At 48.4% G+C, this 26,071-nt stretch overlaps 2 protein-coding genes across 2 annotated transcripts; one reads left to right on the forward strand and one right to left on the reverse strand.

The window, feature by feature from the left end:
* The first annotated feature begins 1,196 nt into the window (after positions 1-1,196).
* LOC136555678 (ly6/PLAUR domain-containing protein 2-like) lies at positions 1,197-5,619 on the forward strand. Its single transcript, XM_066548568.1, has 3 exons — positions 1,197-1,248; positions 4,251-4,370; positions 5,408-5,619. Exons 1-3 carry the CDS (start codon positions 1,197-1,199, stop codon positions 5,617-5,619), a joined length of 384 nt encoding a protein of 127 aa, XP_066404665.1.
* Positions 5,620-19,741: 14,122 nt separating this feature from the next.
* Positions 19,742-24,214, reverse strand: LOC136555681 (ly6/PLAUR domain-containing protein 2-like). Its single transcript, XM_066548582.1, has 3 exons — positions 24,163-24,214; positions 20,565-20,684; positions 19,742-19,953 (listed from the first exon to the last, which is right to left on the reverse strand). Exons 1-3 carry the CDS (start codon positions 24,212-24,214, stop codon positions 19,742-19,744), a joined length of 384 nt encoding a protein of 127 aa, XP_066404679.1.
* Positions 24,215-26,071: the final 1,857 nt, after the last annotated feature.

Consider the following 26,071-nt stretch of genomic DNA (forward strand, 5'->3'; position numbering starts at 1 on the left):
GCTGGGAATGGCAGCAATATTCCCACGTGTGTTCTCGTGACAAGTCTGTGACAGGCAAAGCACCTCATTAAAGCTCCTTCACTCACCTCATCTCCAGCCCTAAAATCTCCCAAGTGCTCCAGTGATTCACAAACTTTGCCTCTTTGGCTTATTCAGCTGTTTTATGGGAAATTGCACAACTCCAGGGTTTTCCAATTTGGATCACAACAAACCCAACGAAAAGTCTATCAGCTTTTCCTGTGAAATATAAAATACCAGCGGCTCAGTCCAAAGGAAGTAAATAATTTCTCCCCAGCTCCAGGTATTTGAAGCTGTCTCCCCAAATATTGGATAAGATACAAAATAAATTAGGATGTTTGAAAGGGTTGCCCTGATGTGGATAAAGTGAAATTTGCTATCAGGAAGATGCTGCAGTGGGAAAATTGATTAATTGCTCCATGTTAGGCTTATTTCCCAGCTTCAAAATAAAATTTGGTAAATAATTGACAGCTTTCCAAAGGGAGGCTGAGCATCCTGCTTTGCCAGCATGACCCAGGACCTGAGACCATGTGATTCATCCCAATTCCAGACTTGGAAGTGGGATATGGAAGCACCATATCCCGCTGGCCTCCAAGCGATTCCCATGCCCAGCAGCTCAGTTAATAACCAAGGGATCCAGAAACCAGGCTTGATTTTGAACTGGACTTGGGAAAACAGACATCTTTGGGCAACCTCAGTCCTGCCAGCCCGTGGAATCATTTCTCCAAAGCACGTGGAAGCCCAGCCTGCTGTCACGTGCCCCTTGACAGTTGTTGGCCAGTGCAACACGTGTGACACAAGCCAGCTCTGGGCTCGCGGAGCCAGGCTGGAAGGAGCAAACAAACCTTGTCACATTCCCCATCCAAGCCCTGGCACGGGGCCACACCTTGCAGTGCCAGCCGTGTTTTACCTTTTTCCATGGGACCAGCCCCAGGACATAAACCTGGGGAAGAGCCGAGGTATGGCAGGAGTCTGCTCGTTGGGGTGATGTCACCTCGTCAGGGAACTCGTTCCTCTGCAAATCCCAATCCAGACTGGAGCTGGGCTTTCCCCTGATCACCCCGGGGGAATCCGCCCACAGCATCAACAACAGCTGATGGTGGAGGGTGGGAAAACATATAAAGCTCCTTGGGAGAAGCTCTCTGGATCTGTCCTGGCTGCCTGGATCTGCTCTCAGCATGAAGAAACTCCTGGTGGGATTCCTGCTGGGCCTGGCATTCGTGGAGTTGGGTAAGAGCTCCTCATTCCCAACACTCCAGGGCCCCCCACCCTGGGAAACTCCTGGGAGGGGAAGGAGGGGAAAGACCTGGTAACCCCCCGGGTAGGGGAAATGATGCCTTTTGTATTGAAGAAGGTCAAAGGAGAGGGTGAAATGGGAAAGGGGAGATGCATTCCTGGTGGGAAGAGCTGTGGTGCCTGACTGGGAGCGATGCACGTCCTTTTTTGGATTCCTGTCCCCCACATCCAGGGATGGAGGGGACAACCACAAGGCACAGGGCAGGACCAGCCTGGGCAAGAGCTTGAAGTGCCAGTCTCTACCTGAGCTGCCACCCTGTCCCATCAGGAATGTTCATCCCAAGCTCCTGGCATCCCTAAAACCTTCCAGCTGACTGCTGGAAGTGCTGAAAGCCAGAAGGTGAAACTTCAATACAGATTAAGGTGGGGGTATGAGAAATAACTCCAAGGACATTGGAAAGTTTTATTAAACCCCCAGCTCCAGGATTTTCCCTTATTACAGGAGATAGGAAATTCCCCTGGAATTTCAGGATATATTTCAGGAGATAGGTGGAAATGGGAAATTCCCCTGGGTCTGTGATGGTTCTGGATCTTGGGCAAGCTGGCAGCAGGGTTTGGCCATCGCTGTGTCCTTCCTCCATGCAGATGTGACCAACTGCAGCCCCATCCCTGCCTGGAAAAGGCATTCCAGGGATGACACCACCCCAGAGGGGATTAACCCACAGCCCATGGGCCCCAGAGATCCTCAGGCTGCTTCCATGGAAGATCTCAAAGGAAAGGCAGCCTGGGCAGGGATCAAACATTTCCATCTGAATTCTTGTCTTGGATTTAATGGAATTTCTGAGAAACCACCAAAAGTCTCAAAGAATTTTTATGGAAGCAGAGTTATCAACCCCATTTGCTTTATAGTTGAAATCAGGCAGAAATATTTTTTGGGGATGATCCAAACGGAAGCAGCTGGCCTAGGCACCCCTGCTGAGGTTGAGGATATGTCAGTGACCATTCATATTCCTGAGGTTTGATATCAAGGAATGGAAGGTCCTGTTGGACAGTGAGGAACAGGCAATTATTGGGCTCAGATCAGGATGCAGAGCTGTCCCTGTTCAGTTCTCCTGTCCCAGTCCTTATGGATTTGGGCTTTCCTCTTCCATGCAACCTTCCCACACAAGCCATGTCCTCCAAATGCCCCACCTGGAGTCAGTGAAAGATGAGGGGGTTGAGGTTTTCCTTCCTTAAACCTGCTTTTAACTGGGATTAATTCCCCCAAGGCATTCCCCAGTGTATCTATGAAAATATTGAGGTTTGTAAATGGAAACCACCTCACCCCAAGAGTTGCAGGGCAGTTTCTCAAGTGCCTGAAGCCAGAATTGCTCTGTCCATCCATCCGTCCGTCCATCTATCCTGCACATCCACAGGCATCCAATTGATTGTTGATAATGTGTTACCTCTGTTAAAATATATAACAATTTTATGGATTGGATCATGGAAGGGAACTAGTGAGGTCCTGAGCTGGGATAAACAGGGATGGCTCCACCACCCTTGTTTACAGGGAGTATGGCCACAAGAAAATTGAAATATTTCCCATGAAAACATCCTTTTTACTTCTGCAAAGAGACAAGGAATTGTCTCTTTGAATTTAATTCCTTAGCAAGGGCTAAGGAATGAGAAAGAGAAGTTTTGCGCTGTGTAGGCTCTACCCCACAGCTGAATTTTCCAAAGGAGCTGCTGCAAGGAGAAGATGCTTGAAAATTCCTTTCTGAAGTCAGGTGTTCAAACAAATGCCTTCAAAAATATTTATCCTTATCACAGAGCCCCAGAGGTGCCTCTGACGGCAGAACGGGAACAAAAAAAACCAGCGTCGGTGTGAATTTTTACCAATAGATGGCACTGGACACTTGCAGGTTGTTTTTCAGCCGGTGGAAGGAGGGCAGGATAGAAAATCTCAAACCAGGCTGGTTTTTGTCATCAAGCCACACCGCAGGACTCTGGAAAATCCACACTCTCAGTGTCTGCTGGCTGTGGATGGACAGCGCTCACACTGAGGGTTTTGAGAGCTGCTTTGCATAGATTTGCATATCCAAAGATGTACCTCCCTCAGGTGGCAGCCAGCAAGGGTTTGTACATCGCCTCTTCAAAAAGCAGAAGTAGCCCCTGATGAGAGCAGTTTTAGGGCCACACTCAGACCTCAGGATCTCTGACGCAGCTCTGTAATTTAAATCCTGCTCTCAGTTACTGATTCCTGCAGAATTTCCCTTAAAAGAGCAGGGAGGAGCTGTTGCTGTGAGGGGAGGGATGGGGGAGCTGCCACTGTCACAGCTGGGGAATGCTGCTCTCAGCAGAAGGAGCTGGTTTTTACCATCATGGAATCCCCTGATTTGGAAGGGACCCACAAGGATTATCAAGGTCCAGTTCCTTGCCCTGCCCAGGACATCCCAACAATCCCACCCTGTGGCCTGAGAGCGTTGTCCAAACATTTCCTGAGCTCTTGAGGCCGTGACCATTCCCTGGGGAGCCTGTTCCAGTGCCTGACCACTCTCTGAAGGAAGAACCTTTTCCTGATATCCAACTTAAACCCCCCCTGACACAGTTTCAGGCCATTCCCTTGGATTCTGTCACTGCTCCAAAGAGATCAGTGCTGCCCCTCCACTTCCCCTCATCAGGAGGTTGTAGATCCCAAAAAGTCTCCCCTCAGCCTCCTCTTCTCCAGGCTGAATTCTTACAGAGGATGCTCAGACCTACCAAAGCTCAAGCTTTAATCCCTCTAAATGCCCCTTTTTCAGGCTGCTGAGCCTCCAAAGTCATGCTCAGGCCCAGCTCCTGCAACACCACCCTCGTCCTCTAGTGCTGGGATTTGTCTTTTCTCCCCGCCCTGGCTTATCCAAGCTTTGCCATTGCCTCCTAATTTTGGACGCTGCTGCATTTTGGTCAGAAAGCTGCAGATTTGGGTCTGTCTTCCTGGCTGTGTCACGTCAGAGCCTTTTCTGTCCCCTCTGCAGCCCAGTCCCTGCGATGTTACGTGTGCAAGGAGCCCACAGACATCTCCAAGTGCAGGACACCCATCATGTGTCCCCCAAAAGCCACCGTGTGCACCACGACGCTGCACTCCGTGGACCTAGGTGAGTGCCACCACTGCCCCTGAGGGGTCCTGGGGAGAAATCTGAGAATTCCAGGATGGGTTGGGTTGGGTTTGGAGAGAGCTTAAAGATCATGGAACTCCAAACTCTCACATTCCAGTAGACCAGGTTGCTCCAAACCTTGTACAACCTGGTCTTGGATACTTCCAGGGATGGGACAGCCACAGATTCTCTGGGAATTCCATTCCAGGGCTTCCCCACCCTCACAGCCAAGAATTCTTTCCCAATATCCCATCTATCCCTGCTCTCTGGGAAGCCATTCCCTGTGCCCTGTCCCTCCATCCCTTGTCCCAAGTCCCTCTCCAGCTCTCCTGGAGCCCCTTCAGGCACTGGAAGGGGCTCTGAGTTCTCCCTGGAGCCTTCTCTTCTCCAGGTGAGCACCCTCAGCTCACCCAGCCTGGCTCCAGAGTAGAGGAGCTTCAGCCCTTGGAGCATCTCCATGGCCTCCCCTGGACCTGCTCCAACAATTCCCTGTCTTTGTTGTGTCAGGACCCCAGAGCTGGAGGCAGCTCCCACTCTTCAGGTGGGGTCTCACTAGGACAGAGGGGGAGAATCACCTCCCTTAATCTGCTGGCCACACTTCCCTCTCCCCATCCCAGTCCCTTTAACATCTCTGCAAAAACCCAGGTGAAATTATCCCACTTTAGAGAGGGAAGGAGAGAAATCCATCAGATTTGGAGCCTCACAGTGAAGTATCAGGACTCACTGCACTTGTTGCCTCTGTGTTGCCTTTCCTACCCCGCTATCTCTGTGGACCTTGAATTTATAGAGGGTGCAAACACCTACAGGGAATTGTTTCCCTTGTCCATGCTGGAATGATTTTGGAAGGAGCAGGAGGGTGAGAGAGAGTCAGCAGTGAGAGCTGGAAGGCCTGTTCCCACAAAAAACAGGCTGGGTTAGAGGCACCCATGGATTAGGGATGTCCAACACCTCCTCTGTCAGTGTTTCTCAATCCCATTTCCCTTCCCTGTTTTTTCCCCTCTCTCACCTCCTCCTCCTGTCCAATCTGCCTCTCCCAGGTTATCCCTTTTTTGGCAACATCACCGTGACCAGGGACTGTGAGGAGGAATGCCTCTCCTACGATGGGATAGGGGCCCAAAAGCCAAAATCCTGCTGCTACACCGACCTGTGCACAGATGACACCAAGAGCAGCAGCGGGGTGAGGAGCAGCCCTGTAGCGCTGGGTCTGGTGGCCCTGGTGGCTGGCACGGTCCTCCAGTGCTCCCTGTGAGGTCACAAGTGTCCCAGCTCCAGCTGAAAGCCCACCACTCTCCCTGCCAAGCTGCCTCATGAACTCTTCGATGCTTTGGGAATGTCCTTCTTTGCTGACAGGTGGCTTCACCCCGTCTTCAATGCTGGATTCAAGCCAAGAATGGACTTAAACCTGGACTTAACCTGGACTTAAACGCCTCAAATCTCCAGTTTCCAGCTTTTTAAGCAGATGTTCCTCACCTTCAGCCACTTCTGGTCTCCTCAGGATGCACAGAGAATGGGCTGGGTTGGAAGGAGCCTTCAAGATCATCCAGCTCCAAGCCCCTGCCATGGGCAGAGACACCTTCCACCATCCCAGGTTGCTCCAAGCTCCAACTTGGCCTGGAACACTTCCAGGGACCCAGGGGCATCCACAGCTTCTCTGGGAATCCTGTGCCATGTCCCGATTGAGAGGAGCAGATGGATCTGGGCCCAGTTACCTCCTGCCCATCAGGGTGTGGGCGGCAACTGCAGAGATCTGGAGCTTAAGTCCCAGGATAAGCTAAGGAATGAGTTCAGAAGGGCTCAGCTTCCATGTGGGAACAGGATGGATTTCTGGAAAGCTCAGCACACCCCCTGGACTGACAGACCAGGGTAGGTCAGACCTGCAACTCAAATTTCCAACTTTGGCCAGACAAACACACACACCGCTCCCTCAGCTTCTGCCTGAGCTCAGGTTGCAGTTGGAGCTCCCAGATTTCCCTTTCCAGATGTTTTAAAGATTATTCCAAGCAAATTCTTCTCTTATTCTGCCCTCCCTTCCACCCTTCAGAGCAGAAATTGCAGGATGGGAAAAATAATGTTTATCCCAGACCCTCAGCTCTAGGAAAAATCAGTTAAAAGTGCTGGGATCCCAGCTGGGATTTGCTTGGAACAGATGTGGGATTGATTCTGAGGCCCTGCCTGCTGCAAAAGCAGCTGGAGTGGAAGCAGATATGAATGAGCCAGGTGTGCCCAGCTCACAGAGATGCAGGAAATTTGCCACTCCCTCTGTTCCTATTGCCAGGGATCATCCAGATGATCGGGAAACAAGGGTAGAGTGGAGCACGGATACACCCCGTGCACCATCCTTGTGTGCTCACAGCATCCCTGCAACCTCCTCTGTGGCAAAGTCTATTTTTCCTCCATTTCCCCCCCCCCTTTTCCACTCTCTTTCCACAAGAAACCAAAGCAGGGGGCTCTTTTTCCTCCTTGCACTGAAGGAATAGTTTCTCAAGGTCTTTCTCAGTACCATTTAGGAGAAAACTCTGACAATCTTGCATTCCTTGGCAGAGCTCAGGAGGATGGTGAGCCTTTTTCCCTGGAGGTGAAACCCACTAAAACACTGAAAACCCCCTGGCAGTGCTGAGATCTGCAGGGAGCAAATGCCATGGAGAGGATAATAATTGGACGTTACTCAAATCCCAGAGTTCCACCCACCCTCGCAGACACTGAGCACCAGGCCCTGGTTCCCACTCGTCTGTTCTGTTTTTCCCTTCTTCAAAACCAGTTGGATGTGTCAGGCCAGAAGCAAAGCTCCAGCCCCGCCATCCTCAGATCATATTCCTTTTTTTTCTGTCCTGGCTTCCAGCTCTGTCTCCAGCAGCCTTTCCACATTTTCTGCAGGATCCTGGGCTCTGCTTTCCACCTATGGATGGGGCAGGGTTTGGATACAGAGGGACTGGGAGGGTGAGGGTGAGAATTTCGTAAATAAAGTTGGATTCTCTGGTTTTCAGCCTGCAGCACCTTTATTTTGTGCTCGATATTCCCATGGGAAAGGAGTGTGGGGCAGCACAGGGTTCAGGGAGGGGGTTTCTGGCCTGTTTTTCAGCTCCCAAACTGCCCTGTGCCAGACAGGGGGAAAACCACACACAGGGATGAGCACAGGAGTGCAAAAATCCTCCTTGTAAAAGCCAGATTTAAGGCTATCCCTGCTGGAAAAGGAGCGGGGAGAAGGGTAAAATATAGTCCAGTGGGACAGGAGGCTTTTTTGGGATATGCACTGGGAGAACTGGCGGGGGGGGTTCAGGGAGCAAAAGAGAAAGTGCCTGAGCTCAGCAGTGAGGCCAACAGGAGGCTGGGAGTGACCCTGCTGTGCTGCAAAGATGCTCCCCGTGGGCACTGTCCCCTCGTGTCACCGGTGCTGGCTGTGAGCATCCTGCCCCTCCCGGCCTCCTGTCACCCGGGACTCACCTGCCAACGTGACCCACGAGTTTCTGCTGGAGCCAAAACAGACTCAGAACCAGAATTTTATCTTCAAAGCTCCTCTAGTACATTCCTTGATTAGGAGAGGTGACAAACCCTTCACGCAGGGGTACAAAAATGGCCTTTTTTGTGTTACAAGTCACCTGTTCGCACTGTGGCAGCCACAAGGCTGAACAGGCGTCACTGGGAGCACTTAAAAAAACCGAGTTTGCTGTTTCTTTGGTTATTGCTGTTATTTATCCCTCCTTTTGCCCCTTAGGAGTTAAACCCAGCCAGTGCCAGTGCCCCAGGAAATGCAGGAGAATCAAAGGCCTGGCCGGATTTTTGCGTCACTGGGTCGAGTGGACACGGGGAGAGAGGAGTTTAAATATAGGCTGGAGAAAATAGAACAGAGGAAAATGTGTTTCCAAAGGGCCAGAAAAAGACCTGCAACCTCTCGGCCCTGCCGGGTGAGGCTTCACAGCCAGCGGAATCCAGCGCTGGTGTTGCTCTGGTGAAGGATTTTTTTTGTCTCTCTGAGGGCTTGTTCTTCTCAACACATGCAGAGATTTTATCTCCAGATTTGAGGGCATTCCTCAGTGCCTTATGCTTTATCTGGTCAAAAAAAAATTGCCTTTTCCACCTCTTTCCAGCCCTTCTGCAAATGTGGGGCAGTGCTAGAGGCATGCAGTCATGGAATAGTTTGGGTGGGGAAGGAGCTCGAAGATCATCAAATTCCAACCCCTGCCATGGGCAGGGACACCTTCCACTATCCCAGGTTGCTCCAAGCCCCATCCAGCCTGGCCTCAGACACTTCCAGGGATGGGGCAGCCACAGCTTCTCTGGGAAACCTCTGCCAGGGCCTCCCCACTCCCCACAGGGAGGAATTTTTTCCTGATCTGCATCTCCCACTTCCAGTTACAAACCTGAAGTGCTTTTTTCCACACAGAAATCAGAGAGAAAAGAACAAGAGAGGTTCATTTGTGAGGATATTCCAGCTGGGATACCCTGTGGAGTCCCACCTCCAGCCAAAAATCAGGGCTACGTATGAGCCTTGAGTAGCTTTTACTTGTGAGCTCCATGATTCCAGAAGGTGGAGTGGGCATTCCAAAAGATAATTTCTCTGGAAAGACGAAACACTCAGCTTGGATTTAAACTGAAGGAGGACCCAGGTTCAATCCTGGTTTGCCCTGAGCAGGATTCCCAGAGAAGCATCACAGGAGCAGCAGGATTAATATTTAAAGGACTGGGTTTTCCAGCTGGGATCGTTTCCAGTTGCTTTCCACAGCAGGACACTGGTCAGGCCATGAGTGGTGGTTGTTATCCCAGCATGCCCTGATTGCAGAGGTGGGAAACACCAGGAGCTGTTTGGCGGCTTAGTTTTTTAAAAATTTTATATATTTTATCATCTTTGGGAGCAAAAAGAGGAAAAAATCCCCACACAGCTCTCTTGGAGCACACATTAAACGTGAAAGAGAGATGAGACAAGGACAGAAATTATTGCGATATTCCAAGAGCAGGAAAAAGAAGGGGATATTTTTTGCAGTCGGGACATTGCATGTAAAACAGAGCTCTGATGTCATCAAATACAGAGAGGACTTGTAGTTCTTGCTAAAAATACTTATCTAGAATATAAATATACATTAGAGTGTAGCTGCAAGGCTTCTGGAGAGCTCTGCCACAGCCTTGTATTTACAGAGAGGGATTTAAATGTTTAATTCTGCACCCTCAAAGGAAAGTCACTCCATCTGAAGGAGTTATTAATTATGGAATGAGCCTGGCAGTGTGCTGAAGTACAGCAGCAGTGATATCATTTTCAATATCACTCCCAAATTATTTCTCATCTCAAACCTATCATGTGCACTTTTTTCCGGTCTTAAAATAGAGCCATTTTTCCATATTAGGGTTTGGAGGGCTTGGAGCATCTGCCTCTGACACGGCGGCACATCCTCTCTTGGATATCTTCATTTTTCTCCTGCTTGACTCTCGCATCCCTAATTCCAGAGGAGTGCAGAAGCCTCTTTCCCTCTTTATTCTGCACAGCCCCAGGCATGAAAACAAAGCCTAAAAATGAGGTGAAAAGAACCTTTCAGTGTCAGCAGCAGATGTGTTGAGGGGGAAGGAAGTCGAGCGCGGCATCGTGGTTGGGATCTTAATTTAGAAAAGTCATTTTGGGTCACTTGGATACAAGGGAGATGCTCAGAGTGTTGCAAAAGGCGGGGGCAGATGGTCTGGGTGGGCTCCACCTCCAGCACAGACCTGGGGCTGCAGTCTGCACATTCCCATCCGGTTGGAAAACACAAGAATTAAAACACGTTTTAATCCTTCTGTGCCCTGCTCTGGGTCCTGATCCCTTTTATCCCTCAGTCCCCATTGGACAGATGGGAGTTGTCACGTGTTGGTGGCTCCAGGCTTGGTCCAGCCACACATTTTTTTAAGGATTGAGCTTTAAGTTTCTGAATATCCTCAGTAGATGTGGGTGGGGATGTTGTGCCTTGGGGGGAAAGGATTTTGCACCAGTTCATGGTTGGGCAAGTTGCTGAGATCCATGAGATCCAACATTTTACAGGGAACTGAAAGCCAAAACATATGAAATCCATGGATCAGAGTGCCAAAAACCTACTCCAGAACCTGAACAAAAATCCCACAGGCTGCCTTCGGCCAGCAGGTCTCTTGATGGAATCATGGAGTGGTTTGGGTTGGATGGATCTGTAAAAATCATCGGATTCCAACCCCTTGCCATGGGACACTTTCCACTATCCCAGGTTGCTCCAAGCCCTGTCCAACCATGCCTGGAACACTTCCAGGAATGAGACAGCCACAGCTTCTCTGGAAAACCTGTGCCAGGGCCTCCCTACCCTCACAGCCAAGTATTTCTCCTCAGTATCCCATTTATCCCTGCCCTCTGCCAGTGGGAAGACATTCCCCCTTGTCCTGGCACTCCAGGCCAGTGCAATACAAGGGGTGAATACGTTCTCCATGTCTTCAGGTCTTTCCTGCCCATTCCAAGGACAATTTGATGCAACCCCAGTCACACCAGCAGTGACACCCCTGTACTGAGGCACAGTCCAAACCTTGTTTTAATGCCCAGCCTTGTCCTGGGCTCATCATCCAGGAGCAGTTGAGTTATTCCTGTCTTGTTGGGACTGGGACATCCATCCCTTCACATCCTTGCAAAAGAAGTGGCTTTCACTCAATAATCAGGGGAGGAGATATAAAAGATTTCCTGGAAAAGCAGCTTGGGTGAAGTCAAGGCACTCCAGTGTCGGTGCATTTGCTCCTGCAGTACCTTTGGATTTCAAATCATGGAATCACAGAATATCCAGAGTTGGAAGGGACCCACACAGATCATCGAGTCCACCTCATGGCCTTGACAGGACGCTTCCAAAAGCCTCACTAGAGGAGCAGAGTGAGAAGCTTGGGATGACTGGGAGAAGCTCTGCTCCTTCTTTGAGCCGTGCTGCTCCACACATTCCTTGGCTGCTCCCTGGGTTCCCTGGACCAGGCACAAACACGGGCTGGGGCTGAAGGCTTTGCCTCCATGAAATCCTGGGGGCGGGTGGAAATGTGCCAGTCGAAACTGTGCCCTGGGCAGTGGCAGGATTCCAGAGGGTGGCTGGTAGCCAGCAGGGATGGGAGATGCTTGCAGAGGGACGTGCCACTGCTCCCAGTGAGGAACATTGATCCGAAGTGGGATTCCTGGGAACAGGCTCACCATGAGCTGATTATCAATGTGCTTTGATGTCGTTCTTCCTCACAGACCTTCTGAATCTTTAAAAAGGTGCCTTCAGATCCAGTGGAAGCTTCAGCAGAACCTTTTCCACCCAAAAATCTGTTTCCTGAAATCCACAGGGCCTCCAGAAATTCCTTCTGTGCAGCAAATCCAAAGCAGCAGCTCTGTGTCGTTACCTGCTCATGCACAAAACCAGGATCAGATGAGCCGTGTCCTTACAAAGCGGGGCTGAAAACAATCCAGACGTTGTTCCTAATCTTTCCTGGCTGCTGCCAATCTCGAGGGAGAGCAGCCACGGGGGAAGAGGTGTTTTTAGCATCAAGACAGCTGTCACTGTGTTGGGAGATGCCACCCAAATCTGAAAGAGAAACAAACACCCAGGAGATGGTGACAGACTTTGACGCACTGACAGCAGAGCAGGAGAGTCAGCCTGGAAAGGAGGGGAGAGTGAATAGCAAAATATCTGACTTTTCCCCACAAAATGAGGGGTTTTAAACAAAATGCCATCATCCACCATCCATGGGCACCTAGGAACTTTGGGGATGCAGCTAGAAAGGGTTTTATGCTTGCTGGTGCCCTTGGATCACAAAAGGGGTTTCTGAAATCTTTTTTTTTGTTCTTCCAGCTCTGTGCAAAGATGTCACGGCCTGGTGGGGTTCTTCAATCACAGAGAGCCAGTCTTGATAATTCAAGGGGCTTTTACTACTCAAGAAGCTCATGTCTAGGGTCTCCTGAGCTTCCGAAAGTCAAATTCCACCCTTATTTCTATCCTATTTCTTATTTCTTCTTTGAATAAAAAAAAAAAAAACTCATCTGAAATCTGTGCATCTTTGTAGCTCATATTCCAGACTTTCACAGCCCTGATGATCAAAAAGCACATGGAGGATAAATTACTGCTCTTCTTCCCCCTGCTCTTGGGTGGTATTTCCTGTTCTGATCTGCTCTTGGGAGATCAGCACTCCAAGTACAATAATTATCATTATTTGTGACTGTCACCTTGAGAAATCCAAGCTCTGTGCAAGATGTCACCAGCTAGGAGAACATCACAAAAAGGGTCCTTGGAGAATCTGTTGTTTTCTGTCTCCTGGGCTAGATAAAGGAGCTGAGATGTTTTATTCAGATAATATCTGAGCTACAATATTACCACTAATAAAGGTAATTCATTAATCCTTACTCCATAGAAGAACACAGCTGAGAGTCCCACTGGTGTTCCCTTTTTTTTTTTTTTTTTGGAACGAAATGAAATTCCTGGCAGAAGGCTGCTTTGAGAAGCCATGAGGTCACTGGGGAGGAGAGGAGAGGAGAGGAGAGGAGAGGAGAGGAGAGGAGAGGAGAGGAGAGGAGAGGAGAGGAGAGGAGAGGAGAGGAGAGGAGAGGAGAGGAGAGGAGAGGAGAGGAGAGGAGAGGAGAGGAGAGGAGAGGAGAGGAGAGGAGAGGAGAGGAGAGGAGAGGAGAGGAGAGGAGAGGAGAGGAGAGGAGAGGAGAGGAGAGGAGAGGAGAGGAGAGGAGAGGAGAGGAGAGGAGAGGAGAGGAGAGGAGAGGAGAGGAGAGGAGAGGAGAGAAGAGAAGAGAAGAGAAGAGAAGAGAAGAGAAGAGAAGAGAAGAGAAGAGAAGAGAAGAGAAGAGAAGAGAAGAGAAGAGAAGAGAAGAGAAGAGAAGAGAAGAGAAGAGAAGAGAAGAGAAGAGAAGAGAAGAGAAGAGAAGAGAAGAGAAGAGAAGAGAAGAGCTATTTCAGTTGGAAGTGACCTACAATGACCATCTAATCCAACTGCCTGACTACCTATGGACTGATCAAAAGTTAAACCTTGTTGTAAATGGCATTATCCAAATATTACCTAAGCATTGACAGATTCAGAACACCAACACCCCTCTGGGAAGCCTGTCCCCAATGTTTGACCCTCCCTCCCTGTGAAGAAATCCCTCCTAATTTCTACTCTTATTTGAGGTGTTCAGCACCTCTTTTTTTCTTCCTTCCAGCTCTTTTATTCAGTGTCATTTCTCCACTTGCCATGATTCCATGGATTTTTCCAAGCTTTAGACCTCAACCATCCTCCACCCTACAAGCAGATAGCACCCCACCCTGAACTGCTCAGGGAACTTCTGTTCAAGCTGAGAATTCCCAGGAACCTGAGCCAGAGTGATGGAATCTGTCCTGATCCATGTCCCAGCCTCTGAACCGTGGTGCCAGCAGTGCTTGGATTAGGAGCCCTGGGGAGTGGCTGGATTTTTTTGGGAAATCCAGGACAGCAGGAGGATGGATGGATGGATGGATGGATGGATGGATGGATGGATGGATGGATGGATGGATGGATGGATGGATGGATGGATGGATGGATGGATGGATGGATGGATGGATGGATGGATGGAGGGAGCTTTGTTCTTGTTTCTGCCTTGTTGCTCAATAACCTCATTTATTTTGGCAGCTTCTTGGCAGCCCTGGAGGCCAAAGAAGGGGTTTTATGGAATCCTGTAATCATCCAAACTGCAGAACAACATGTGACAACATTATTGGTTCATTAAGGATTAGGTGCACCTGAGCTTAATGAGGCTGTTTGGAGTTTGTAGGAGATGACTGTAAGTCCCCAGATATTTTCAGCTGGATTGGCTCCAAGATCCTCATGCTTTGTTTTTGGGGACAAGGAGCGACAGAGTCACCTCCTCCCAGCACTGAGGTAGAAATAACCCCAGGAAATGTCCCTGCCATGTCCTGGGTTCACCCAATCCCAAGGGAATGATTATCCCATGGGGATGGGTGGCAGCAGGTTCCTCTCTGCAGCCCAGCCAGGTCCACTACAGAGTGGGATCATTTTTTCCCCAATCACAGGAGGAGAAATGAGGCTGAACCATTCCTGTTCCTCATTTTGTAGCATTGCTTCTCTCCTGGAAACTCAGAGTTCTGTCCCTAGGCTGTATCCTCCCATTATACAGGTCTGGAAAGAGATATGGAATTAGTCACCACTGGAGAAAACAGCTTTTTAAGGAAAGCAGGCCCATGACAAACCTGAGCTGTTGAAATGCAGCACTGTTATTTCCAATGTTTTTTTTAATTCCTCACGAAGCTTTATCCCACTCTATTTTTGGGATCCAGATGTAGGTTTTCCTTATAAATAGCTGCATATTCTAATTCTGGCTGATAACTGGGACAAGGATGCACTGGGCATCCAGACCTTGGTTTTGGGGGGTGGAGAATGCAACATTTCCAGTCACGCTTTCTGTGAGATCCTTCTCTCAGGAAAACTTTGCACCTGGAAGGTGTCCTGAATTCCTTGGATGCAATCAAATGGGACCACTGGGAAGGGCTCATTGCCAAGATAACAAATTATGGGAACAAGGCTTTGAAGCTCTACAATAACTTTTCCTCTGAGGAGCTCGGAGCCTGAATTTAGACAGAAAAAAGCTTCAATATCAAAGCTGGCTGATAAATATTCCTCTCATTTTGGAGTCAAGGAAGCCATGTCATAAACCCGTCCTGTGTTTATGACACTGAACCAAAGCCCTTTGCAAAAGTTCATAAAATAAAAACTCCGTGTGGTTTGTGAAGAGATTTAAATTATTAATTACTCCAAAAAATCAAGTTGCAAACATGTCCCAGCAAACAGAAACAATTCTGTTTGAAAGGAAGAGTAGATTTAAATTGGAATTTAGGAAGGAATTCTTCCTTGTGAGGGTGGTGAGGCTCTGGCACAGGTTGCCAAGAGAAGCTGTGGCTGCCCCATCCCTGGAAGCCCTGGAAGTGCCCAAGGCCAGGTTGGACGGGGCTTGGAGCAACCTGGGATCGTGGGAGGTGTCCCTGCCCATGGCAGGGGGTTGGAACTGGGGGATCTTGAAGTCCCTTCCAGCTCAAACCATTCTATTATCCCATGAAATATTGTTCATCCATGAATAAGGAAGAACTATGAAGGATGGCTCAGCTCCCACCCCATCTTCATCTTACCATAGCCTAAGTCCATAAAACTCCATAATTCACCAAAAATGGGCTTTGGAACAGAACTTCCATCCACATGTTTGGAAAAGCAGCAGAGTTGTCCCCCAGGCCAGCCCAGGGGGTTGCACCACAGACTCCAGAGCTGCCTTCCAACCCCATGCATAATTCCAGATCTGGATCCATACTGGGAGGCAACTCCTTTTATTTCTGCTTTACCCCCAAAACACATTTCACTACACCTCACTACACCTCAGTTGCTGTCGCATCTAGCTGGATATCTTTCCAAACATCAGCAAGAGTTTCCATTCTCCCTTGGATACCTGTGCTGGCTCCAAGTCCTTCCCAGTTTGTTTGCAAAGGGGATGGTGGGGTTGCCATAGGGAGCAGGGATTTGCAAATCCATAACCACAGCCTGGTGACACAGCCCTGCCCTTGAGGGCCTGAGTTACGTTGACACAGCCTTGAAGTCAAAGATAATCTTTTTATATAACCACGGGAGCCCTCCTCGGAGTGAAGGAAGCCATCCAGATTTGTTTTTAAAATCAGTATTGAAAAGAACTTCCTGGATTTTACAAGCGCACATTTCTGCATCCTGGTCCAGGCACACGCACACCTCTGCTTGCAAACTAGGATGCTCACTCTGGGTGCAACCATCCAGGTTTTTGTTTATTTTCCATGGAAGTAAGGTGACACTGCATGGACAGGCTGGGAGAGCTGGGTGTGTTCACCTCGACAAGAGAAGATTCCAGGGAAGACAGCTCCTGGTGCCTAAAGGGGCTTCAAGAGAGCTGGACAGGGACTTTGGATAAGGGATGGAGGGACAGGACTCAGGGAATGGCTTCCCACTGCCAGAGGGCAGGGTTAAATGGGATTTTGGGAAGGAATTCTTCCCTGTGAGGGTGGCACAGGTTTCCCAGAGAAGCTGTGGCTGCCCCATCCCTGGAAGTGTCCAAGGCCGAGTTGGACAGGGCTTGGAGCAACCTGGGATAGTGGAATGTGTCCCTCTCACAGGGAATTAAAGGGATTAACTTTCAGGTGGAACAACTCAAGCACTGCTGAAATTCAGACTTCACATTCCCAGGAGAAGCAGCAGCAAAGGGCTTTTTTATGCAGGGACATAAAAGAAAACCTTGGTGCCTCCTCCTCAGGATGTCACTGAAGGGTTCTGCAATCCCCAGCAGGAAATCATCGCTGCCTTGGCCTCTTGGAACACTTCCTCCAAGGAAGAATTAGCAAACCCACTGGAGGATTGGAAGCACGACACAGATACATTCCTGTGTGAAACGTTCTGGCAGGGCTGTTTGCTGATTCTCAGATTACTGAGCTATATCCTGCAGTCACCAAGCTGGATTTTACCTGGAGGGCTTCCAAGAGGGAATTCACCTGCTTTTGCCTCTGGAGACAGGGAAAAAAACCAAAATATATTCAGAGAAATATTGTAGGGAGCTTAGCTCTGTGTACAGCGAGGTTGTGTTTATCCGGAGTACTGCCTGAATCCTCCTGCTCCCAAGGGAATCTGTTTAGACAGATCCAGGCCCTTGGGAAGGTGTCTCAGGCTGGGAGCTGAAGCAACAACAAACCCAAGCCAGGTTGTTCTACAAAAATTCATGCCTGAGCTGAGCTAGGAGGAAAACACAGATCACTTTATTAATTCCCAATAACAAAAAAATTAGGTGGCAACTCATCCCAGCTCCATGCAAGAGTCAGGAAGGTGTGGGGTGGATGTCTGCTCCAAAGCCATTCTCCACTGACGAAGAAAAGCCCTGCCTGATTTCCTCAGACAGCTTTTGGACAAGTATCCATCTCTCCCTGAAGTTCTCCTTGCCTTTTGTCTGAAACATGAACCCTTGTCCTCTCCAAGTATTTCAAAAAAAGGTCAAGAAAAGACTGAGCCAAACTCTTCCAAAGATTCACCATGACAGGACAAGAGGCAAACCCAAAAGGTTGGGAGAGCTTGGGAGGAAAAAAAAGGAGCAAAAGACTAATTCTTAAACAAATCCAGGGAAACCTTCAGGGACAGCTTTGAGCAGCTCCCAGGAATGAGGAGGATCAGAAAAAAACAAATCAGAAAAAAACTGGAGGTCAACTGGATGAGGAGGGAATTAAATTTCAGCAAAAATGAACCAAAAGTATCCTTCTGTGGCTGTTGGGGGGAAATAAATAATCAGAGACATTTCCAGAATCAGGAAGTTGAGGACAGTTTCACACCAGGTGAAACAGAGCTAATATATCAATTAATATATTAATTTTTTATATCAGAAAATATACCAACCACAGAGAGGTTCAGGTTGATGTCTAACCAGAAAGCATCACCCTGTGCTTGGAGAGCTCCACTTCACTCCAGGGGGAGTGACTCCAAAGCCTCACCCACACACATTTTCTGCCTTTCAGACCAGATCTCCCCCACAGCCATGATCTCTGCAGGGAACAGCTGGAATGTGGGAAACACGCTGCCAAACTGGCTGGAGATCAAAGGGGTGAAGCATTCATGGCCAATGAAGGGAGGGGAGGATCAGCTCCTCCGCACGTGGCTCCTCAAAGCGATGACGGCTACGGAGCCGCTCCGGTTCAGCCACCTGAGAGGTGCCTGCAATCAGCCATGCCTGATCATTTTTGGAGGGTGTGGACCTCAAAAAAATCTCAGTGGTTCAAGGGAGTCATAAATGGGAGGGCTGAAGGGCAGAGGAAATTGAAACAAGGAAGGAAATTGAAAGCCATTTCACCGCTTACCCCAAATGAAATCGCGGGGTGAGTTTTGGGACTTCCCGGTTTTATCCCAGGTGGCACCTCTGGGGTCAACCCCCTTGGCTCCAGGATCTGTGACTTTGGCAGAGCTGGAGAAGTCCCCACCAAGGAGCCTTCAGAGTTTCATGGAATCATGGAATGGTTTGGGTTGGAAGGGGCCTTCAAGATCATCTCATTCCAACCCCCTGCCATGGGCAGGGACACCTTCCACTATCCCAGGTTGATCCAAACCCTGTCCAGCCTGGCCTTGGACACTTCCAGGGATCCAGGGGCAGCCACAGCTTCTCTGGGAAACCTGTGCCAGGGCTTCATCATCCTCACAGGGAAGAATTTCTTCCCAGTGTGTGTTCCTTGTAGAATGCCTGGAAATGATGGCTTTTGTGTTCCAGTGATCCCGTTGGAATAATGATTTACAGGGAGCTCAGGTTGGAAAGGCAACCTCAAAATGATCCTAACCCAAGTTCCTGATCCAAGCTCTCAATTCTGAGGTCATCCCAGGTTTCTCGGGACTTCATCCATCTAGGCCATGAAATCTTCCCAAGGATGGGAATTTTTCCACCTCTCTTGGAAACCACATCTGCCACATGGAAGAGTTTATATCACATTTGGATTGATTATCCCAAATGTCAGGAGCAGGGTGATAACTGGAGGAGGATATTTTTGCTGGACCTTAGAAAGGAGATTGTAGGAAAACACAGAATCGGAGCAGGAGAGATCAAAATTTAGGAGTCTGGAGCAATACACAAGGAATTCAGGGAAAATTCAGTAAAGATAGATTTGTACAGTAAAGATAGATTTTTACTCCCAGTAAAGATAGATTTGTACAAGGAGAGTTGATGGAAGAAATGTTGACAGAAAGTCACTTCCAGTGAGGGATAATGGGAAATGTCTCATCCATCTGCTGTGTGACTGACCCCAAAACCCAACTGTGTTAACTCCCTGAAAGATGGAGTTTGGAAATAAAAAAAGGAAAATTAAATGTGCTTACAACAATTTCAACACAAGATTCTTTTTATTTTGCTTAAAAGGGCTACAGAGGACATGAGATTTTAACCTCCCTGGAACAGATCATTGGCATGGCAAGTTCAGTCTCCTGCCTCATATTTTGGACACAGAAATGTCTCCTTAATTTTTTGGGATAAAAAGAAGGAGATCTAGGAAGAACAGCAGAAAATGATGGGGCAGAGAGGACCTGCTCTAAGGAGATAGGGAAGGCTCTTCTCAAGGTTTTTTGCTTTAAATATACTTCACACATTTTAATTTTTTACTTCAAACCCAACCACACCAGCACAGCAAAGAAACTCCACAGTTAATTTTGTGGGAGTTGTTGGAAAATCAATTTAAAAAATTGAGTTGGGCCTTCCTGTGTTCTGCTTCTCTCTTAGTTTTGGGGAAAGTGTGGATATTAAAAAGAAAAAAAAAAATTTTTTTGGGAGCTGTTGAGTGTTGTTCATGAGGCATCCACATGGAAAGCTGGGCCGGTGGGGGGTTATTTTCTTCATGGAATTTTCGGAACGAACGACTCCCATCATCGCCTCACAGTCTAGTCCAGAAAAAGGCACAGAGGGAACTTGCCAGGATTCCAGCTGGCACAGCGCTGATCCCCAAACTGGCCGCATCATCGACGTTGCACAGGTCGGAGAAACAGCAGCTGACAGGATGTGTCATCCCGATGCCATCCACGTCAGAGGGTTCACAGACAGAGGAGCACATCTTGGTGACAGTCGAGACTCCCGTGTGGGGATAAACTACAGAAAAGAAAAAAAGCAGGAACAGTCGGGAATGGGAAAAACGGGGGAGAGCATCACCATTGTCTCTTGTCTTCTGGTTGACCAGGAGGAGTTGGTGTCATGGAATTATAGAATAGTTTGGGTTGGAAAGGAATGTAAAGATTGTCGAATTCCAACCTCTCTGCCATGGGACACCTTCCACTATGCCAGATTGCTCCAAGCCTTGCCCAACCTGGCTTTGAACACTTCCAAGGATGGGGCACCATGGCTTCTCCAGGAAACCTCTGCCAGGGCCTCCCCACCTTCACAGGGAGCCATTTCTTCCTAATATCCTAAATCAAACTCGCTTAAATCCCAATCTAAACTCACCCTCTATAGGTTTAAAGCCATTCCCTGTTTTCCTATCACCAGAAATGAGTTAAAATCTCATTTCTGAGCATTAACCAGGAGCTTGAATTCACCAAATATTCCCTCACACAAACACTGCTTCCCACAACAGGCTGAGAGCTGGAGCTCCCACAGGAGTTCTTCTCCACTTTTTAAGTGGAAAGAGGAACCGGTCCCCACAGCAGTACTGTCGAAGCACTGATTCCTGTTAAAAGTATGGATAAAGAAGGAATTGTCCTTACCATCCTCCAGGGAATAGATTGTAGTCTTGCATATGGTCTCAGTCTCTGTGCAGTTCTCAATTTTCAAGCACTCCTGAACTGGGGTCAATTCCTTGCATGTGTAACACTGCAAGGAGTGTCCTGTGAGGGGGAAAAACAGGAGGATGGAAAACATGAGGAGGGTCTCAGTGTGGTTCCTCTCCAGGTATCCCTCGGGAGGGATTTTCCAAAATAATCATGCTGAGAAAGGGAATGGAATAACAGGACGTGTTTGGGAATGAGAAACACAGAGGTCTGGTGGTCAAAGCACAGCCTCAGGTCGGGTTCAGACCCCTCGTGATGAGTCAAACAAGTCAAACAAGACAGAGCCACACACACAGGAGACTCCATGACACAGGAAAGAGCTTGGGCTGATTTATTTCTCTGTTTTCTGGATCTTCATCTCTTCTTGACTTTAGCAGAGCATCAGAAAGAGATCCCAGACTCCCAAACTCTCAGAATCACAGAATGGAGGAGGTTTGAAGGGGCTTCTGGAGCTCCACCAGCCCAATCCCTGCCCTCAAGCAAGACCACCTAAAGCCTCTAATTCAGGACTGTCTCCAGGTGGGGTTTTAATATCTCCAAGGATGGAGATTCCACAACTTCCCTGGGAAACCTCTGCCAGTGCTCAGTCAACCTCACAGTCATAAAGTGTTTCCTGATGTTTCCTGTGTTTCAGTTTGTGTCCTTTGCCTGGTCCTGGCACTGGGAATCACTGAAAGGAACCTGGCTTTGTCCTCTTTGCTCTCTCCCTTCAGGAATTTACAGACATTTATAAGATTCCAAATTTGAACCTTCACTTCTCCAGCCTGAGAAGTCCCAGCTTTTCCTCAGAAATGTCCACCCAGCCCATGCCTTGTCCATGAGGATTTTGGAACAGGTTTCCTAAAGAGGTTGTGGACCCCCCATCTCTGGAAGCATCCAAGGCCAGGTTGGACAGGGTTTGGAGCAACCTGGGATAGTGAAAGGTGTCCCTGCCCATGGCAGGGAGTGGAACGGGATGATCTGCAGGTCCCTTCCAACCCAAACCATTCCCTGACTCCACGATCCTATAGGAGAGACCATCAAAGTCCTTCCTGAAATCCAAGTAGAAAATATCCACAGCTCATCCCTTGTCTACCAGGTCAGAAATTTGTCAGCTTTGGTCAGGTTTGTCCCCTTGGTGAAGGATCTGGACACACACACACAAAAGTCAGACTTGGGCGTGAGTTGCAGCAGTGAGAATTTCCTCTGGTGCCATCCACTCTGCCAGCTCTTCCCAAAGGTTGGGAGGGTGTCCCAGACAGAATGAGTTTGTCTCCATCAAACTGAGAACAAATTGAGCACACCCCTTCCCCTTGTGCTGAGATTCTGGGTTTCTGAGAAGAGTGTGTGAGGGGTTGTTTTAAATCCTGGAACAGTTTGGGTTGGAAGGGACCTTAAAATATTCCAGTTCCACCCCCTGCCATGGGCAGGGACACCTTCCACTCTCCCAGGTTGCTCCAAACCCTGTCCAACCTGGCCTTGGACACTTCCAAGGATGGAGCAGCCACAGCTTCTCTGGGAAAACCTGTGCCAGTGCCTCACCACCCTCACTGAGAAGAATTAAACCAGACAGCAGCACCATGAATGGATTGCATGCGACAAGTTCTGCTCTAGGCAGAGACCACAGACACAAAATTTGTTACTCAAGACTCCAAATCCATCCTGAGACAGTTTCTCCTGCCTTGTCCCTCACTACTTCAGAGCTGTTCCTCATCCCTGTTAGGCTGTAAAGCCCTTGAGATCTGCAGGGGCTTCTCAGCTCCTACAACCACAGAATAACCACAGCACAAATCTTTCAGTGCCTAAAGTCTTCTGAGATGGAGAAACTTTGGAGGAAACCACCGAAGAACCCATATTGTTGTGACACAGAGCACTCAAAGCTAAAAATATCAAATCAAAACAGTGTCTGGTGCTTCCTATAAAGAAAAAAGCCATTTTTCCACAAGTTTTTCAGAGCATTTTGCTCTCTGTGCGTTTTTCTGAGGAACCCAACATTTGATCTGGGTCGTCTCTTCTAGGTGCTCTCTTCCACCCCCTCAGCAGGCACCTCAAAGTGTGTGTTAAACCACACTGATGTACTTTGGTGCCATCACACCCCAACAGCCTCTCTTCGGTCTGGGAAGCTCTTGTCACCCTCTCTGTGTGACATTCCTGCTGAAATTCCTTAAAACCTTGCTAAAAAGGAGAAATTATTCCGTTTCTCCCAGCACAGCTCCAATGGGATGTCAGCAGGCTCAGGCAAACAAGTCACCCTGTGAAAACAGACACCATCCTCATTAATGAGCCAGAAAAAGCCCTTTTTAAACAAACACAGCAATTTTCCTGCTAAAGCAAACTTTATTCTCTTGCTTTGCCCATCATGACCTAGTGCTTTGTTTGCACTAGTTCACATCTGACAGTTGTGAAATTCCTCTTCAGGAGGAAGCATCACTTTTGGTCTCACATTTCAGGATGCTGGACAAATCCAACCCACAGGATTTGTGTTCCTTCTCTGAAAAGAAAACCAAACAAGCCACCACCTGCTTCTCCCCTGCAGAGTCTGCTCAGCAAGGAGGGAAGAGCTGAAAATGTCCTTGCAAAAGAAGGGAATAAATAGGAGTTAAAAAATCCTGACATAGCTCCATAGACAGGCATGGATAAAATCAGACCTGGCACTGTCTGGATCTGAGAATATCCCAATGAACAGTCACAGATCCTGGACTGATCCGGCTCACGAATTACCTTGGACATCCAGGAGAACACCAACAAAGCTTGGAATCGTCGATTTTTGTCCAAGAGGTTGGTGTGGTGGTAGGAACAAGGGACAGAAGGGATGGAGGGAGGATCATGGAACCGTAATGGAATCACGGAATGGTTTGGGTTGGAAGGGACTTTTATGATCATGGAATTCCACCCCCTGCCACGGGCAGCAGCACCTTCCACTGGACCAGGTTGCTCCAAGCCCAGCCCAACCTGGCCTTGGACACTTCCAGGAATGAGCATCCACAGCTTTTTGGGGTAATCTGTTCCAGTGCCTCACTTTCATCTTTAAGGTCCTTCTTAACCTAAACCATTCCATGATAAACATCAACCCTGGAGTACCTGCGTCTCCAGCAGTGTCCCAGCCCATATTTCACATTTTTAACAGCTAAAATTTGATAAATCTCACATGTAACATTTTTGGAGAGCTCCCACACACGCTGCATGGAACTGACATCCAGGGCTAAGTATCAAAAAAGGTGCAGAAAGTTAAAAATAACTCTTAAAAAAAAAAAAAGAGAGTGAGATAGAGCACAAACGTGGAAAAAGTGAGAGTGGGAATTTGCATTAAAGGAATGACAGACTTTAATCACACTCTGCCTTGTGAAACTTCCTAAAGAGCCTGACCTGACAATCCCAATGACACCAGCACTATCTTGAACATATGGAAAATTCCAAAGACAATTTTTTTTTGGTTTTTTTTCCCCTGGAAACTGCCTGAAGTCAGAGACTCGGCTTTCAAAGGGAACAGGGCACATCCTATCCCACCACGCTGCATCTCCTGAAGGACTCTGGATAAATCCGAGCAGGAACTCACCCAAATCCATGCAAGTGACAGCAGCCAACAGCAGAGACAGAAACACCTTCATCTTGCACAGCCCTGGCTGTCTGGTCACGGGGTTGTCGCCTCTCTTCACCGATGTCACAGGTCCCGGTGATTTGCCATGCAACGATTCCGTCCCCAGATCCAAATCTACTGGAAAAACGACTCTCATTGAGCTATAAATGAATTGAAGGAGCTCCAAAGCAGGCCCCACCTCCTGCTACTCCGTCATGTCTTTTCATGTTCCTTGGAGAAGAAAATTTGTTTTTACATGGTGGACAATGGCTGGGATTGGTTAAGCCTGGCGTTTTGTGTCCAAGCAGGATGTGGAAGGCCCGGGGTGTTAAGTAATCCTGGTGTCCATGTCTTGTCTTGCAGCTTGGGGATATTTCCTTATTTCCTCTCCTTTTTTGGGAGTGGTTTCAAGAAATCCTGGATAAAAACGCCTTGGTGGGTGTGAACATCAAGGAAGTGAGCCTCATGGATATTTCTCGTCTGTGTTTTCACCTTCAGTGGGGTCCAGAGTTTGTCAGGAGGAAGAGAATCATGGAATGGTTTGGATTGGAAGGGATGATCTCATTCCAAACCCTCTCCATGGGCAGGGACAACTTCCATAGACCAGGTTGCTCCAAGCCTTGTCCAGCCTGGTCTAGAAGCAGAAATCTGACTTTCAATCACTCACTCTCTGGAAAAAGCACGGAACACTGGGAAAAAAACCAGACCAGAACCTGAAAGTTTGGGCCAAAGGAATCTCTTCAGGCTCATTATCCCAAGGAAGGATAAAATGGAGAAGCCCCTCTGCTCTGAGCCAACCCTCTCCAAACGTGGTTGCAAGCTCATGACATTTTTGCTTCCCAAACACCTTTCCCATTCCCAGCCCTGCTGGCCCAGGCACCTGCTGGATTTCCCTGCACTTCAGGCCAGCTCCATGCTAGGAAATCCTCCCCCAACATGGGAGCAAAGTGTGGAATTGCAAAAACTGGGAAGAGCCTTTTGGTGGCTATGCCAGGCACCCTGCCAACACAGATTTTTACTAAGGAATGGGGAAAAGCTGAACCCAAGATGGTGTTGGAGATATCTCCATCACCTTCATTATTCCACCATTGAAGGAGCTTTATTCAGGGTAATTCACTTGAACTCTTGGAATGATAGAACCATTAAGGTTGGGAAAGCTGTCAGGACCATCACATCCAGAGTCAAACCAGCACCACCACCATTTTCTCCACCAAACCCTCTCCTCAAGTGCCATTTTTGAGCACTTCCAGGTTTGTGACTCCATCACTACCCTGGAGCCTGTTCCAATGCCTGACAACCCTTTCTGCAAAGAAATTTTCCCTAATATCCAATTCAAACTTTCCCTGGTGCGACTTGAGGCCAATTTGTCTTGTCCTGCCTTGGAACGTTAAAAGTTTTTCTAGGAATGCTGGATGGAAAAATCCAATCATCATCTCTCCAAATCTAAAGCTCCAGAATCGTGGAATGGGTTGGGTTGGAAGGCAATTTAAAGACCATCCAGTCCCAACCTCCTGCCATGGGCAGGGAGAACTTCCACTATTCCAGGCTGCTCCAAACCCCATCCAACCTGGCCTTGGACATTTCCAGGGATGGGGCAGCCACAGCTTCTCTCAAATTTCATTCCAGGGCCTCCCCACCCCCAGAGGGAAGAATTTTTCCCAAATATCCAATCTAAAGGTGGCCTCAGCCTTTCAGCAATCCCTGATGCTTTTCCAATCACCACTTCTGGGAGACTTCCATCCTCGGGAATTCCGACAGGTTGTTTTCACAGCTGCCTCACTAATACAGTAATTACGTGGATTATGAGAGCTAAGCAGTTATTTACAGCCCCAAAAATTACCTAGGGAAAGACATTTAGGGATATTCCATGTCTGGCATTCCTCGTGTT

This window comes from Molothrus aeneus, chromosome 1 (genome assembly GCF_037042795.1).
Source record: "Molothrus aeneus isolate 106 chromosome 1, BPBGC_Maene_1.0, whole genome shotgun sequence".
Lineage (NCBI taxonomy): Eukaryota > Metazoa > Chordata > Aves > Passeriformes > Icteridae > Molothrus > Molothrus aeneus.

Excerpts from the sequence above, each read along its gene's own strand:
- LOC136555678 (XM_066548568.1), top strand. The coding sequence starts at position 1,197 with ATGAAGAAACTCCTGGTGGGATTCCTGCTGGGCCTGGCATTCGTGGAG. Across the intron at positions 1,249-4,250 it reads CCTGGCATTCGTGGAGTTGG|CCCAGTCCCTGCGATGTTAC; the intron begins GTAAGAGCTCCT and ends TCCCCTCTGCAG. Across the intron at positions 4,371-5,407 it reads GCTGCACTCCGTGGACCTAG|GTTATCCCTTTTTTGGCAAC; the intron begins GTGAGTGCCACC and ends TGCCTCTCCCAG.
- LOC136555681 (XM_066548582.1), bottom strand. The coding sequence starts at position 24,214 with ATGAAGGTGTTTCTGTCTCTGCTGTTGGCTGCTGTCACTTGCATGGAT. Across the intron at positions 20,685-24,162 it reads TGTCACTTGCATGGATTTGG|GACACTCCTTGCAGTGTTAC; the intron begins GTGAGTTCCTGC and ends TCCCCCTCACAG. Across the intron at positions 19,954-20,564 it reads AATCTATTCCCTGGAGGATG|TTTATCCCCACACGGGAGTC; the intron begins GTAAGGACAATT and ends TCTTTTCTGTAG.